This window comes from Heterodontus francisci, unplaced genomic scaffold (assembly GCF_036365525.1).
Source record: "Heterodontus francisci isolate sHetFra1 unplaced genomic scaffold, sHetFra1.hap1 HAP1_SCAFFOLD_1074, whole genome shotgun sequence".
Classification (NCBI taxonomy): domain Eukaryota; kingdom Metazoa; phylum Chordata; class Chondrichthyes; order Heterodontiformes; family Heterodontidae; genus Heterodontus; species Heterodontus francisci.
Genome location: NW_027142137.1, coordinates 18,849 through 33,801, shown reverse-complemented (window position 1 = coordinate 33,801; position 14,953 = coordinate 18,849). Strand labels below are relative to the sequence as shown.

The window sequence follows — 14,953 nt, the reverse complement described above, 5'->3', positions numbered from 1 at the left end:
GTCTCTCACTCCCTGTGTGTGTATAATTGTGTTAATCCCCTGTCTCTCACTCCCTGTGTGTGTGTATAACTGTGATAATCCCCTGTCTCTCACTCCCTGTGTGTGTATAACTGTGTTAATCCCCTGTCTCACTCCCTGTGTGTGTGTATAACTGTGTTAATCCCCTGTCTCTCACTCCCTGTGTGTGTGTATAATTGTGTTAATCCCCTGTCTCTCACTCCCTGTGTGTGTATAACTGTGTTAATCCCCTGTCTCACTCCCTGTGTGTGTGTATAACTGTGTTAATCCCCTGTCTCTCACTCCCTGTGTGTGTGTATAATTGTGTTAATCCCCTGTCTCTCACTCCCTGTGTGTGTATAATTGTGTTAATCCCCTGTCTCTCACTCCCTGTGTGTGTATAATTGTGTTAATCCCCTGTCTCTCACTCCCTGTGTGTGTGTATAATTGTGTTAATCCCCTGTCTCTCACTCCCTGTGTGTGTATAACTGTGTTAATCCCCTGTCTCTCACTCCCTGTGTGTGTGTGTATAACTGTGTTAATCCCTTGTCTCTCACTCCCTGTGTGTGTGTGTGTGTATAACTGTGTTCATCCGCTGTCTCTCAGTCCCTGTGTGTGTGTATAACTGTGTTAATCCCCTGTCTCTCACTCCCTGTGTGTGTGTATAATTGTGTTAATCCCCTGTCTCTCACTCCCTGTGTGTGTGTATAACTGTGTTAATCCCCTGTCTCTCACTCCCTGTGTGTGTATAATTGTGTTAATCCCCTGTCTCTCACTCCCTGTGTGTGTATAATTGTGTTAATCCCTTGTCTCTCACTCCCTGTGTGTGTGTGTGTGTATAACTGTGTTCATCCGCTGTCTCTCACTCCCTGTGTGTGTGTATAACTGTGTTAATCCCCTGTCTCTCACTCCCTGTGTGTATATAACTGTGTTAATCCCCTGTCTCTCACTCCCTGTGTGTGTATAATTGTGTTAATCCCCTGTCTCTCACTCCCTGTGTGTGTATAATTGTGTTAATCCCCTGTCTCTCACTCCCTGTGTGTGTATATAACTGTGTTAATCCCCTGTCTCTCACTCCCTGTGTGTGTATAATTGTGTTAATCCCTTGTCTCTCACTCCCTGTGTGTGTGTGTGTGTATAACTGTGTTCATCCGCTGTCTCTCACTCCCTGTGTGTGTGTATAACTGTGTTAATCCCCTGTCTCTCACTCCCTGTGTGTGTATAATTGTGTTAATCCCCTGTCTCTCACTCCCTGTGTGTGTATAATTGTGTTAATCCCTTGTCTCTCACTCCCTGTGTGTGTGTGTGTGTATAACTGTGTTCATCCGCTGTCTCTCACTCCCTGTGTGTGTGTATAACTGTGTTAATCCCCTGTCTCTCACTCCCTGTGTGTGTATAATTGTGTTAATCCCCTGTCTCTCACTCCCTGTGTGTGTATAACTGTGTTAATCCCCTGTCTCTCACTCCCTGTGTGTGTATAACTGTGTTAATCCCCTGTCTCTCACTCCCTGTGTGTGTATAACTGTGTTAATCCCCTGTCTCTCACTCCCTGTGTGTGTATAACTGTGTTAATCCCCTGTCTCTCACTCCCTGTGTGTGTATAACTGTGATAATCCCCTGTCTCTCACTCCCTGTGTGTGTATAACTGTGATAATCCCCTGTCTCTCACTCCCTGTGTGTGTATAACTGTGTTAATCCCCTGTCTCTCACTCCCTGTGTGTGTATAACTGTGTTAATCCCCTGTCTCTCACTCCCTGTGTGTGTATAACTGTGTTAATCCCCTGTCTCTCACTCCCTGTGTGTGTATAACTGTGTTAATCCCCTGTCTCTCACTCCCTGTGTGTGTATAACTGTGATAATCCCCTGTCTCTCACTCCCTGTGTGTGTATAACTGTGATAATCCCCTGTCTCTCACTCCCTGTGTGTGTATAACTGTGTTAATCCCCTGTCTCTCACTCCCTGTGTGTGTATAACTGTGTTAATCCCCTGTCTCTCACTCTCTGTGTGCGCGCGTGCGTGTGGATCTTGAGAGACACCAGGCCCTGTACTGACCACCTGTTTTTGTCCATACCTCATGCTCTCTGTCTCTCTCTCTCTCTCCTCTCTATGTCGCTCCCACCTTCTCTCTATGTCTGTCTCTCTCTGTCTTCTTTGTGCTGTCTCGCTGTTTCTCCCTGACTGACCTCCTGTTCCTCTTTCTCTGTCTCCCTTCCTCTCTCTCTCTCTGCCATTCTCAAACCCCGTCCCCCCACCCATCTCTCTACCTCTCTCACGTGCCCCCACCTCCTCACTCACTATCTCACTGCCCCCCTCGCTCATGTCCACTCTCCCCGTCCCTCTCATGCTCTCCCTCCCCTCTCTGTCTCTGACCTCCCGTTCCTGTCTCTAACACTCTCTCTCTCTCTCTCTCTCTCTCTCACATACACACACAGTGGTGAAGTGTGTGCTCGTCGCAAGCCCTGGTTTCGTCAAGGAGCAGTTCTGCAACTACATGTTCGAACAGGCTGTGAAGATGGACATCAAGTTGATCCTGGAGAACAAGTCCAAATTTCTGCAGGTGCACTCTTCCTCTGGACACAAGTACGCCCTCAAAGGTGAGGCTCCCATCCATCCCCTGCACCCTCCACTCTGCACAGCAGCTCATTCACCTGGACACAAGGCCTAACGTCAGGGGATACAGGCGCCAGGCTTCACTCAGTCGCGGGCAATCACGCCTCTATGTCAGAGACGAAAGGGGGTTGGGTCCTTTAGAATTGTGTTCATTGGGAGTGTACGGTAAGGGATTGTGTCCATTGGGATTCTGTACAGTGGAAGGGATTTTGGGTCATTGGGATTGTGTACAGTGGGAGTGAATGGGAAGGGGTTTGGGGGCCATTGGGATTGTGTACAGTGGGAGTGAATGGGAAGGGGTTTTGGGTCCATTGGGATAGTGTGCGATGGGAGTGAACGGGAAGGGGTTTTGGGTCCATTGGGATTGTGTAATGTGGGAGTGAATGGGAAGGGGTTTTGGGTCCATTGGGATTGTGTACAGTGGGAGTGAATGGGAAGGGGTTTTGGGTCCATTGGGATTGTGTACAGTGAGAGTGAACGGGAAGGGGTTTTGGGTCCATTGGGATTGTGTACAGTGAGAGTGAACGGGAAGGGGTTTGGGTCCATTGGGATTGTGTACAGTGGGAGTGAACGGGAAGGGGTTTGGGTCCATTGGGATTGTGTACAGTGTGAGTGAATGCGAAGGGGTTTTGGGTCCATTGGGATTGTGTACAGTGGGAGTGAATGGGAAGGGGTTTTGGGTCCATTGGGATTGTGTACAGTGGGAGTGAATGGGAAGGGGTTTTGGGTCCATTGGGATTGTGTACAGTGAGAGTGAACGGGAAGGGGTTTGGGTCCATTGGGATTGTGTACAGTGGGAGTGAACGGGAAGGGGTTTGGGTCCATTGGGATTGTGTACAGTGAGAGTGAATGGGAAGGGGTTTTGGGTCCATTGGGATTGTGTACAGTGGGAGTGAATGGGAAGGGGTTTGGGTCCATTGGGATTGTGTAATGTGGGAGTGAACGGGAAGGGGTTTTGGTCCATTGGGATTGTGTACAGTGTGAGTGAACGGGAAGGGGTTTTGGGTCCATTGGGATTGTGTAATGTGGGAGTGAACGGAAGGGGTTTTGGTCCATTGGGATTGTGTACAGTGTGAGTGAACGGGAAGGGGTTTTGGGTCCATTGGGATTGTGTACAGTGGGAGTGAATGGGAAGGGGTTTGGGTCCATTGGGATTGTGTAATGTGGGAGTGAACGGGAAGGGGTTTGGGTCCATTGGGATTGTGTACAGTGGGAGTGAACGGGAAGGGGTTTTGGGTCCATTGGGATTGTGTACAGCGTGAGTGAACGGGAAGGGGTTTTGGGTCCATTGGGATTGTGTACAGTGGGAGTGAACGTGAAGAGGTTTTGGGTCCATTGGCATTGTGTACAGTGGGAGTGAATGGGAAGGGGTTTGGGTCCATTGGGATTGTGTACAGTGTGAGTGAATGGGAAGGGGTTTTGGGTCCATTGGGATTGTGTAATGTGGGAGTGAACGGGAAGGGGTTTTGGGTCCATTGGGATTGTGTAATGTGGGAGTGAACGGGAAGGGGTTTTGGGTCCATTGGGATTGTGTACTGTGGGAGTGAACGGGAAGGGGTTTTGGTCCATTGGGATCGTGCACAGTGCGAGTGAACGGGAAGGGGTTTGGGGGCCATTGGGTTTTGTGTGCAGTGGGAGTGAAGGGGTTTTGGGTCCATTGGGATTGTGTACAGTGGGAGTGAACGGGAAGGGGTTTTGGGTCCATTGAGATTGTGTAATGTGGGAGTGAACGGGAAGGGGTTTTGGGTCCAATGGGTTTTGTGTGCAGTGGGAGTGAAGAGGTTTTGTGTGCAGTGGGAGTGAAGAGGTTTTGTGTGCAGTGGGAGTGAACGGGAAGGGGTTTTGGGTCCATTGGGATTGTGTATAGTGGGAGTGAACGGGAAGGGATGTGGGTCCATTGGGCTTGTGTACTGTGGGAGTGAATGGGAAGGGGTTTTGGGTCCATTGGGATTGTGTACAGTGGGAGTGAATGGGAAGGGGTTTTGGGTCCATTGGGATTGTGTACAGTGGGAGTGAACGGGAAGGGGTTTTGGGTCCATTGGGATTGTGTACAGTGGGAGTGAATGGGAAGGGGTTTTGGGTCCATTGGGATTGTGTACAGTGAGAGTGAACAGGAAGGGGTTTGGGTCCATTGGGATTGTGTACAGTGGGAGTGAACGGGGAGGGGTTTGGGTCCATTGGGATTGTGTACAGTGTGAGTGAATGGGAAGGGGTTTTGGGTCCATTGGGATTGTGTACAGTGAGAGTGAACAGGAAGGGGTTTTGGGTCCATTGGGATTGTGTACAGTGAGAGTGAACGGGAAGGGGTTTTGGGTCCATTGGGATTGTGTAATGTGGGAGTGAACGGGAAGGGGTTTTGGTCCATTGGGATTGTGTACAGTGTGAGTGAACGGGAAGGGGTTTTGGGTCCATTGGGATTGTGTACAGTGGGAGTGAATGGGAAGGGTTTTGGGTCCATTGGGATTGTGTAATGTGGGAGTGAATGGGAAGGGGTTTGGGTCCATTGGGATTGTGTACAGTGGGAGTGAATGGGAAGGGGTTTTGGGTCCATTGGGATTGTGTACAGTGAGAGTGAACGGGAAGGGGTTTTGGGTCCATTGGGATTGTGTAATGTGGGAGTGAACGGGAAGGGGTTTTGGTCCATTGGGATTGTGTACAGCGGGAGTGAACGGGAAGGGGTTTTGGTCTATTGGGATTGTGTACAGCGTGAGTGAACGGGAAGGGGTTTTGGGTCCATTGGGATTGTGTACAGTGGGAGTGAACGGGAAGGGATTTTGGGTCCATTGGGATTGTGTACAGTGGGAGTGAATGGGAAGGGGTTTGGGTCCATTGGGATTGTGTACAGTGTGAGTGAATGGGAAGGGGTTTTGGGTCCATTGGGATTGTGTACAGTGGGAGTGAACAGGAAGGGGTTTTGGGTCCATTGGGATTGTGTACAGTGGGAGTGAATGGGAAGGGGTTTGGGTCCATTGGGATTGTGTACAGTGTGAGTGAATGGGAAGGGGTTTTGGGTCCATTGGGATTGTGTAATGTGGGAGTGAACGGGAAGGGGTTTTGGGTCCATTGGGATTGTGTACTGTGGGAGTGAACGGGAAGGGGTTTTGGTCCATTGGGATCGTGCACAGTGCGAGTGAACGGGAAGGGGTTTGGGGGCCATTGGGTTTTGTGTGCAGTGGGAGTGAAGGGGTTTGGGGGGCCATTGGGATTGTGTACAGTGGGAGTGAACGGGAAGGGGTTTTGGGTCCATTGGGATTGTGTACAGTGGGAGTGAATGGGAAGGGGTTTTGGGTCCATTGGGATTGTGTACCGTGGGAGTGAACGGGAAGGGGCTTTGGGTCCATTGAGATTGTGTAATGTGGGAGTGAACGGGAAGGGGTTTTGGGTCCATTGGGTTTTGTGTGCAGTGGGAGTGAAGAGGTTTTGTGTGCAGTGGGAGTGAACGGGAAGGGGTTTTGGGTCCATTGAGATTGTGTACAGTGGGAGTGAACGGGAAGGGGTTTTGGGTCCATTGAGATTGTGTACAGTGGGAGTGAACGGGAAGGGGTTTTGGATCCATTGGGATTGTGTACAGTGGGAGTGAACGGGAAGGGGTTTTGGGTCCATTGAGATTGTGTACTGTGGGAGTGAACGGGAAGGGGTTTTGGGTCCATTGGGATTGTGTACAGTGGGAGTGAACGGGAAGGGGTTTTGGGTCCATTGAGATTGTGTACAGTGGGAGTGAACGGGAAGGGGTTTTGGGTCCATTGGGATTGTGTACAGTGGGAGTGAACGGGAAGGGGTTTTGGGTCCATTGAGATTGTGTACTGTGGGAGTGAACGGGAAGGGGTTTTGGGTCCATTGGGATTGTGTACAGTGGGAGTGAACGGGAAGGGGTTTTGGGTCCATTGAGATTGTGTACAGTGGGAGTGAACGGGAAGGGGTTTTGGGTCCATTGGGATTGTGTACAGTGGGAGTGAACGGGAAGTGGTTTTGGATCCATTGGGATTGTGTACGGTGGGAGTGAACGGGAAGGGGTTTGGGTCCATTGGGATTGTGTAATGTGGGAGTGAACGGGAAGGGGTTTTGGTCCATTGGGATTGTGTACAGTGTGAGTGAATGGGAAGGGGTTTTGGGTCCATTGGGATTGTGTAATGTGGGAGTCAACGGGAAGGGGTTTTGGGTAGATTGGGATTGTGTACAGTGGGAGTGAATGGGAAGGGGTTTTGGGTCCATTGGGATTGTGTACAGTGGGAGTGAACGGGATGGGGTTTTGGGTCCATTGGGATTGTGTAATGTGGGAGTCAACGGGAAGGGGTTTGGGTCCATTTGGATTGTGTACAGTGAGAGTGAACGGGAAGAGGTTTTGGTCCATTGGGTTTGTGGAATGTGGGAGTGAACGGGAAGGGGTTTGGGGGCCATTGGGTTTTGTGTGCAGTGGGAGTGAAGGGGTTTGGGGGGCCATTGGGATTGTGTACAGTGGGAGTGAACGGGAAGGGGTTTTGGGTCCATTGGGATTGTGTACAGTGGGAGTGAATGGGAAGGGGTTTTGGGTCCATTGGGATTGTGTACAGTGGGAGTGAACGGGATGGGGTTTTGGGTCCATTGGGATTGTGTACAGTGAGAGTGAACGGGATGGGGTTTTGGGTCCATTGGGATTGTGTACAGTGGGAGTGAATGGGAAGGGGTTTTGGGTCCATTGGGATTGTGTACAGTGGGAGTGAACGGGATGGGGTTTTGGGTCCATTGGGATTGTGTAATGTGGGAGTCAACGGGAAGGGGTTTGGGTCCATTTGGATTGTGTACAGTGGGAGTGAACGGGAAGAGGTTTTGGTCCATTGGGTTTGTGGAATGTGGGAGTGAACGGGAAGGGGTTTGGGGGCCATTGGGATTGTGTACAGTGGGAGTGAACGGGAAGGGGTTTTGGTCCATTGGGTTTGTGGAATGTGGGAGTGAACGGGAAGGGGTTTGGGGGCCATTGGGATTGTGTACAGTGTGAGTGAACGGGAAGGGGTTTTGGGTCCATTGGGATTGTGTACAGTGGGAGTGAATGGGAAGGGTTTTGGGTCCATTGGGATTGTGTAATGTGGGAGTGAATGGGAAGGGGTTTGGGTCCATTGGGATTGTGTACAGTGGGAGTGAATGGGAAGGGGTTTTGGGTCCATTGGGATTGTGTACAGTGAGAGTGAACGGGAAGGGGTTTTGGGTCCATTGGGATTGTGTAATGTGGGAGTGAACGGGAAGGGGTTTTGGTCCATTGGGATTGTGTACAGCGGGAGTGAACGGGAAGGGGTTTTGGTCTATTGGGATTGTGTACAGCGTGAGTGAACGGGAAGGGGTTTTGGGTCCATTGGGATTGTGTACAGTGGGAGTGAACGGGAAGGGATTTTGGGTCCATTGGGATTGTGTACAGTGGGAGTGAATGGGAAGGGGTTTGGGTCCATTGGGATTGTGTACAGTGTGAGTGAATGGGAAGGGGTTTTGGGTCCATTGGGATTGTGTACAGTGGGAGTGAACAGGAAGGGGTTTTGGGTCCATTGGGATTGTGTACAGTGGGAGTGAATGGGAAGGGGTTTGGGTCCATTGGGATTGTGTACAGTGTGAGTGAATGGGAAGGGGTTTTGGGTCCATTGGGATTGTGTAATGTGGGAGTGAACGGGAAGGGGTTTTGGGTCCATTGGGATTGTGTATAGTGGGAGTGAACGGGAAGGGATGTGGGTCCATTGGGCTTGTGTACTGTGGGAGTGAATGGGAAGGGGTTTTGGGTCCATTGGGATTGTGTACAGTGGGAGTGAATGGGAAGGGGTTTTGGGTCCATTGGGATTGTGTACAGTGGGAGTGAACGGGAAGGGGTTTTGGGTCCATTGGGATTGTGTACAGTGGGAGTGAATGGGAAGGGGTTTTGGGTCCATTGGGATTGTGTACAGTGAGAGTGAACAGGAAGGGGTTTGGGTCCATTGGGATTGTGTACAGTGGGAGTGAACGGGGAGGGGTTTGGGTCCATTGGGATTGTGTACAGTGTGAGTGAATGGGAAGGGGTTTTGGGTCCATTGGGATTGTGTACAGTGAGAGTGAACAGGAAGGGGTTTTGGGTCCATTGGGATTGTGTACAGTGAGAGTGAACGGGAAGGGGTTTTGGGTCCATTGGGATTGTGTAATGTGGGAGTGAACGGGAAGGGGTTTTGGTCCATTGGGATTGTGTACAGTGTGAGTGAACGGGAAGGGGTTTTGGGTCCATTGGGATTGTGTACAGTGGGAGTGAATGGGAAGGGTTTTGGGTCCATTGGGATTGTGTAATGTGGGAGTGAATGGGAAGGGGTTTGGGTCCATTGGGATTGTGTACAGTGGGAGTGAATGGGAAGGGGTTTTGGGTCCATTGGGATTGTGTACAGTGAGAGTGAACGGGAAGGGGTTTGGGGTCCATTGGGATTGTGTAATGTGGGAGTGAACGGGAAGGGGTTTTGGTCCATTGGGATTGTGTACAGCGGGAGTGAACGGGAAGGGGTTTTGGTCTATTGGGATTGTGTACAGCGTGAGTGAACGGGAAGGGGTTTTGGGTCCATTGGGATTGTGTACAGTGGGAGTGAACGGGAAGGGATTTTGGGTCCATTGGGATTGTGTACAGTGGGAGTGAATGGGAAGGGGTTTGGGTCCATTGGGATTGTGTACAGTGTGAGTGAATGGGAAGGGGTTTTGGGTCCATTGGGATTGTGTACAGTGGGAGTGAACAGGAAGGGGTTTTGGGTCCATTGGGATTGTGTACAGTGGGAGTGAATGGGAAGGGGTTTGGGTCCATTGGGATTGTGTACAGTGTGAGTGAATGGGAAGGGGTTTTGGGTCCATTGGGATTGTGTAATGTGGGAGTGAACGGGAAGGGGTTTTGGGTCCATTGGGATTGTGTACTGTGGGAGTGAACGGGAAGGGGTTTTGGTCCATTGGGATCGTGCACAGTGCGAGTGAACGGGAAGGGGTTTGGGGGCCATTGGGTTTTGTGTGCAGTGGGAGTGAAGGGGTTTGGGGGGCCATTGGGATTGTGTACAGTGGGAGTGAACGGGAAGGGGTTTTGGGTCCATTGGGATTGTGTACAGTGGGAGTGAATGGGAAGGGGTTTTGGGTCCATTGGGATTGTGTACCGTGGGAGTGAACGGGAAGGGGTTTTGGGTCCATTGAGATTGTGTAATGTGGGAGTGAACGGGAAGGGGTTTTGGGTCCATTGGGTTTTGTGTGCAGTGGGAGTGAAGAGGTTTTGTGTGCAGTGGGAGTGAACGGGAAGGGGTTTTGGGTCCATTGAGATTGTGTACAGTGGGAGTGAATGGGAAGGGGTTTTGGGTCCATTGGGATTGTGTACCGTGGGAGTGAACGGGAAGGGGTTTTGGGTCCATTGAGATTGTGTAATGTGGGAGTGAACGGGAAGGGGTTTTGGGTCCATTGGGTTTTGTGTGCAGTGGGAGTGAAGAGGTTTTGTGTGCAGTGGGAGTGAACGGGAAGGGGTTTTGGGTCCATTGAGATTGTGTACAGTGGGAGTGAACGGGAAGGGGTTTTGGGTCCATTGAGATTGTGTACAGTGGGAGTGAACGGGAAGGGGTTTTGGATCCATTGGGATTGTGCACAGTGGGAGTGAACGGGAAGGGGTTTTGGGTCCATTGGGATTGTGTACAGTGGGAGTGAACGGGAAGGGGTTTTGGGTCCATTGAGATTGTGTACAGTGGGAGTGAACGGGAAGGGGTTTTGGGTCCATTGGGATTGTGTACAGTGGGAGTGAACGGGAAGGGGTTTTGGGTCCATTGAGATTGTGTACTGTGGGAGTGAACGGGAAGGGGTTTTGGGTCCATTGGGATTGTGTACAGTGGGAGTGAACGGGAAGGGGTTTTGGGTCCATTGAGATTGTGTACAGTGGGAGTGAACGGGAAGGGGTTTTGGGTCCATTGGGATTGTGTACAGTGGGAGTGAACGGGAAGGGGTTTTGGATCCATTGGGATTGTGTACGGTGGGAGTGAACGGGAAGGGGTTTGGGTCCATTGGGATTGTGTAATGTGGGAGTGAACGGGAAGGGGTTTTGGTCCATTGGGATTGTGTACAGTGTGAGTGAATGGGAAGGGGTTTTGGGTCCATTGGGATTGTGTAATGTGGGAGTCAACGGGAAGGGGTTTTGGGTAGATTGGGATTGTGTACAGTGGGAGTGAATGGGAAGGGGTTTTGGGTCCATTGGGATTGTGTACAGTGGGAGTGAACGGGATGGGGTTTTGGGTCCATTGGGATTGTGTAATGTGGGAGTCAACGGGAAGGGGTTTGGGTCCATTTGGATTGTGTACAGTGAGAGTGAACGGGAAGAGGTTTTGGTCCATTGGGTTTGTGGAATGTGGGAGTGAACGGGAAGGGGTTTGGGGGCCATTGGGTTTTGTGTGCAGTGGGAGTGAACGGGAAGGGGTTTGGGGGCCATTGGGTTTTGTGTGCAGTGGGAGTGAAGGGGTTTGGGGGGCCATTGGGATTGTGTACAGTGGGAGTGAACGGGAAGGGGTTTTGGGTCCATTGGGATTGTGTACAGTGGGAGTGAATGGGAAGGGGTTTTGGGTCCATTGGGATTGTGTACAGTGGGAGTGAACGGGATGGGGTTTTGGGTCCATTGGGATTGTGTACAGTGAGAGTGAACGGGATGGGGTTTTGGGTCCATTGGGATTGTGTACAGTGGGAGTGAATGGGAAGGGGTTTTGGGTCCATTGGGATTGTGTACAGTGGGAGTGAACGGGATGGGGTTTTGGGTCCATTGGGATTGTGTAATGTGGGAGTCAACGGGAAGGGGTTTGGGTCCATTTGGATTGTGTACAGTGGGAGTGAACGGGAAGAGGTTTTGGTCCATTGGGTTTGTGGAATGTGGGAGTGAACGGGAAGGGGTTTGGGGGCCATTGGGATTGTGTACAGTGGGAGTGAACGGGAAGGGGTTTTGGTCCATTGGGTTTGTGGAATGTGGGAGTGAACGGGAAGGGGTTTGGGGGCCATTGGGATTGTGTACAGTGTGAGTGAACGGGAAGGGGTTTTGGGTCCATTGGGATTGTGTACAGTGGGAGTGAATGGGAAGGGTTTTGGGTCCATTGGGATTGTGTAATGTGGGAGTGAATGGGAAGGGGTTTGGGTCCATTGGGATTGTGTACAGTGGGAGTGAATGGGAAGGGGTTTTGGGTCCATTGGGATTGTGTACAGTGAGAGTGAACGGGAAGGGGTTTTGGGTCCATTGGGATTGTGTAATGTGGGAGTGAACGGGAAGGGGTTTTGGTCCATTGGGATTGTGTACAGCGGGAGTGAACGGGAAGGGGTTTTGGTCTATTGGGATTGTGTACAGCGTGAGTGAACGGGAAGGGGTTTTGGGTCCATTGGGATTGTGTACAGTGGGAGTGAACGGGAAGGGATTTTGGGTCCATTGGGATTGTGTACAGTGGGAGTGAATGGGAAGGGGTTTGGGTCCATTGGGATTGTGTACAGTGTGAGTGAATGGGAAGGGGTTTTGGGTCCATTGGGATTGTGTACAGTGGGAGTGAACAGGAAGGGGTTTTGGGTCCATTGGGATTGTGTACAGTGGGAGTGAATGGGAAGGGGTTTGGGTCCATTGGGATTGTGTACAGTGTGAGTGAATGGGAAGGGGTTTTGGGTCCATTGGGATTGTGTAATGTGGGAGTGAACGGGAAGGGGTTTTGGGTCCATTGGGATTGTGTACTGTGGGAGTGAACGGGAAGGGGTTTTGGTCCATTGGGATCGTGCACAGTGCGAGTGAACGGGAAGGGGTTTGGGGGCCATTGGGTTTTGTGTGCAGTGGGAGTGAAGGGGTTTGGGGGGCCATTGGGATTGTGTACAGTGGGAGTGAACGGGAAGGGGTTTTGGGTCCATTGGGATTGTGTACAGTGGGAGTGAATGGGAAGGGGTTTTGGGTCCATTGGGATTGTGTACCGTGGGAGTGAACGGGAAGGGGTTTTGGGTCCATTGAGATTGTGTAATGTGGGAGTGAACGGGAAGGGGTTTTGGGTCCATTGGGTTTTGTGTGCAGTGGGAGTGAAGAGGTTTTGTGTGCAGTGGGAGTGAACGGGAAGGGGTTTTGGGTCCATTGAGATTGTGTACAGTGGGAGTGAACGGGAAGGGGTTTTGGGTCCATTGGGATTGTGTACAGTGGGAGTGAACGGGAAGGGGTTTTGGGTCCATTGAGATTGTGTACTGTGGGAGTGAACGGGAAGGGGTTTTGGGTCCATTGGGATTGTGTACAGTGGGAGTGAATGGGAAGGGGTTTTGGGTCCATTGGGATTGTGTACAGTGGGAGTGAACGGGATGGGGTTTTGGGTCCATTGGGATTGTGTACAGTGAGAGTGAACGGGATGGGGTTTTGGGTCCATTGGGATTGTGTACAGTGGGAGTGAATGGGAAGGGGTTTTGGGTCCATTGGGATTGTGTACAGTGGGAGTGAACGGGATGGGGTTTTGGGTCCATTGGGATTGTGTAATGTGGGAGTCAACGGGAAGGGGTTTGGGTCCATTTGGATTGTGTACAGTGGGAGTGAACGGGAAGAGGTTTTGGTCCATTGGGTTTGTGGAATGTGGGAGTGAACGGGAAGGGGTTTGAGGGCCATTGGGATTGTGTACAGTGGGAGTGAACGGGAAGAGGTTTTGGTCCATTGGGTTTGTGGAATGTGGGAGTGAACGGGAAGGGGTTTGGGGGCCATTGGGTTTTGTGTGCAGTGGGAGTGAAGGGGTTTGGGGGGCCATTGGGATTGTGTACAGTGGGAGTGAATGGGAAGGGGTTTTGGGTCCATTGGGTTTTGTGTGCAGTGGGAGTGAAGGGGTTTGGGGGGCCATTGGGATTGTGTACAGTGGGAGTGAAGGGGTTTGGGGGGCCATTGGGATTGTGTACTGTTAGCCCCAGTCTGCCCCCTCAAATGAACGTAAATGAATCCGTAGTCACTGTTGGGAGAATTGCAGGGAATGATTCCTGATAAGGTGAGACCAATGTTGATCACTGAAGCCAACACCACCTGTAAAGAGTTTATTATTGTTACCTCCTTTCTTCTTATGGGATCCTGCTTTCCTCCTTCTCTGTGTTGCAGAGGTCCTCTCGGACTCCAGCGTAATGGGGAGGCTCGCTGATACCAAGGTAAGACGTGAGGGGGAAGGGGATTTTTCATTGCGTACACAGGCCGTTGAGGCCGCAGTTGGAGCACTGCGCCTGGTTTTGCGCTGTTCATTGAAGGAGGGATGCACTTGCGCTGGGGGCAGTTCAGAGACGGTTCACTTGCTCGATCGCTGGGACGAAGGGGTCGTCTGAAGTGGAAAGATGGGGCCTGTACTCGTTGGAGCTTAGAAGAGTGAGAGGTGATCTTATTGAACCGTGTAAGGGTCTGAGCGCGGGGGAGGCGGGGGGCGGGCGTTCGACAGGGTAGATACTGCAAAGGATGTTTCCCCCTCGCGCGGGAATCTAGAACGAGGGAGCACACCTTCGGAATACGGGGTTTCCCATTTAAGATGGAGGTTGGTTCATCAAGGAACCAAGATAATGTCCCCCACCCCACCGAGGAGGTGCGGCTTGGCACTGGAGTCAGGTCGAAGGCGAAGATTTTTGAGAGCAAGCGCCCGGTGCCGACAGACAAGGCCAGCCCACTCGCTCGGGGCCGGGGTGATTCTGCAAGGACCAGCAGAGGGCAGTCACGCTGCACACGGGGACGGGAGCAGGCCATTCAGCCCCTCGAGCCTGTTCGGCCATTCGCTGGGTGTGGAGTCTGCCGTGCTGATCTCTGGTGTCTCCTCTCTCTCCCTCAGGCCACAGGCGAGGTAAAGGTGCTCGATGAGTTCTGTAAGATGCTGCAGCATGAACCGGACCGGGCCTTTTACGGGTAAGACGTCACAGCAGGACATGCACAAGCTCAGCTGAGAGAGCCCTGGGAGTGTTTGATGGGGGACAGTGTAGAGGGAGCTTTACTCTGTATCTAACCCCTGTACTGTACCTGTCCTGGGGAGTGTTTGATGGGGGACAGTGTAGAGGGAGCTTTACTCTGTATCTAACCCCCGTACTGTACCTGTCCTGGGAGTGTTTGATGGGGACAGTGTAGAGGGAGCTTTACTCTGTATCTTACCCCCGTACTGTACCTGTCCTGGGGAGTGTTTGATGGGGGACAGTGTAGAGGGAGTTTACTCTGTATCTAACCCCCGTACTGTCCCTGTCCTGGGAGTGTTTGATGGGGGACAGTGTAGAGGGAGCTTTACTCTGTATCTAACCCCCGTACTGTACCTGTCCTGGGAGTGTTTGATGGGGGACAGTGTAGAGGGAGCTTTACTCTGTATCTAACCCCCGTACTGTACCTGTCCTGGGAGTGTTTGATGGGGGACAGTGTAGAGGG

General features: G+C 51.6%; 1 protein-coding gene across 1 annotated transcript in view; it reads left to right on the top strand.

Moving 5' to 3' along the window:
* pelo (pelota mRNA surveillance and ribosome rescue factor) overlaps positions 1-14,449 on the top strand; it is a gene marked incomplete at its 3' end in the record, with an annotated part of 29,048 nt that extends 14,599 nt beyond the window's left edge. The window contains exons 7-9 of the mRNA XM_068028344.1: positions 2,430-2,591; positions 13,667-13,713; positions 14,376-14,449. Of these exons, the coding sequence (XP_067884445.1) occupies positions 2,430-2,591; positions 13,667-13,713; positions 14,376-14,449 (283 nt within the window). The remainder of the gene's footprint in view (positions 1-2,429; positions 2,592-13,666; positions 13,714-14,375) is intronic.
* Between the last annotated feature and the right edge of the window lie 504 nt (positions 14,450-14,953).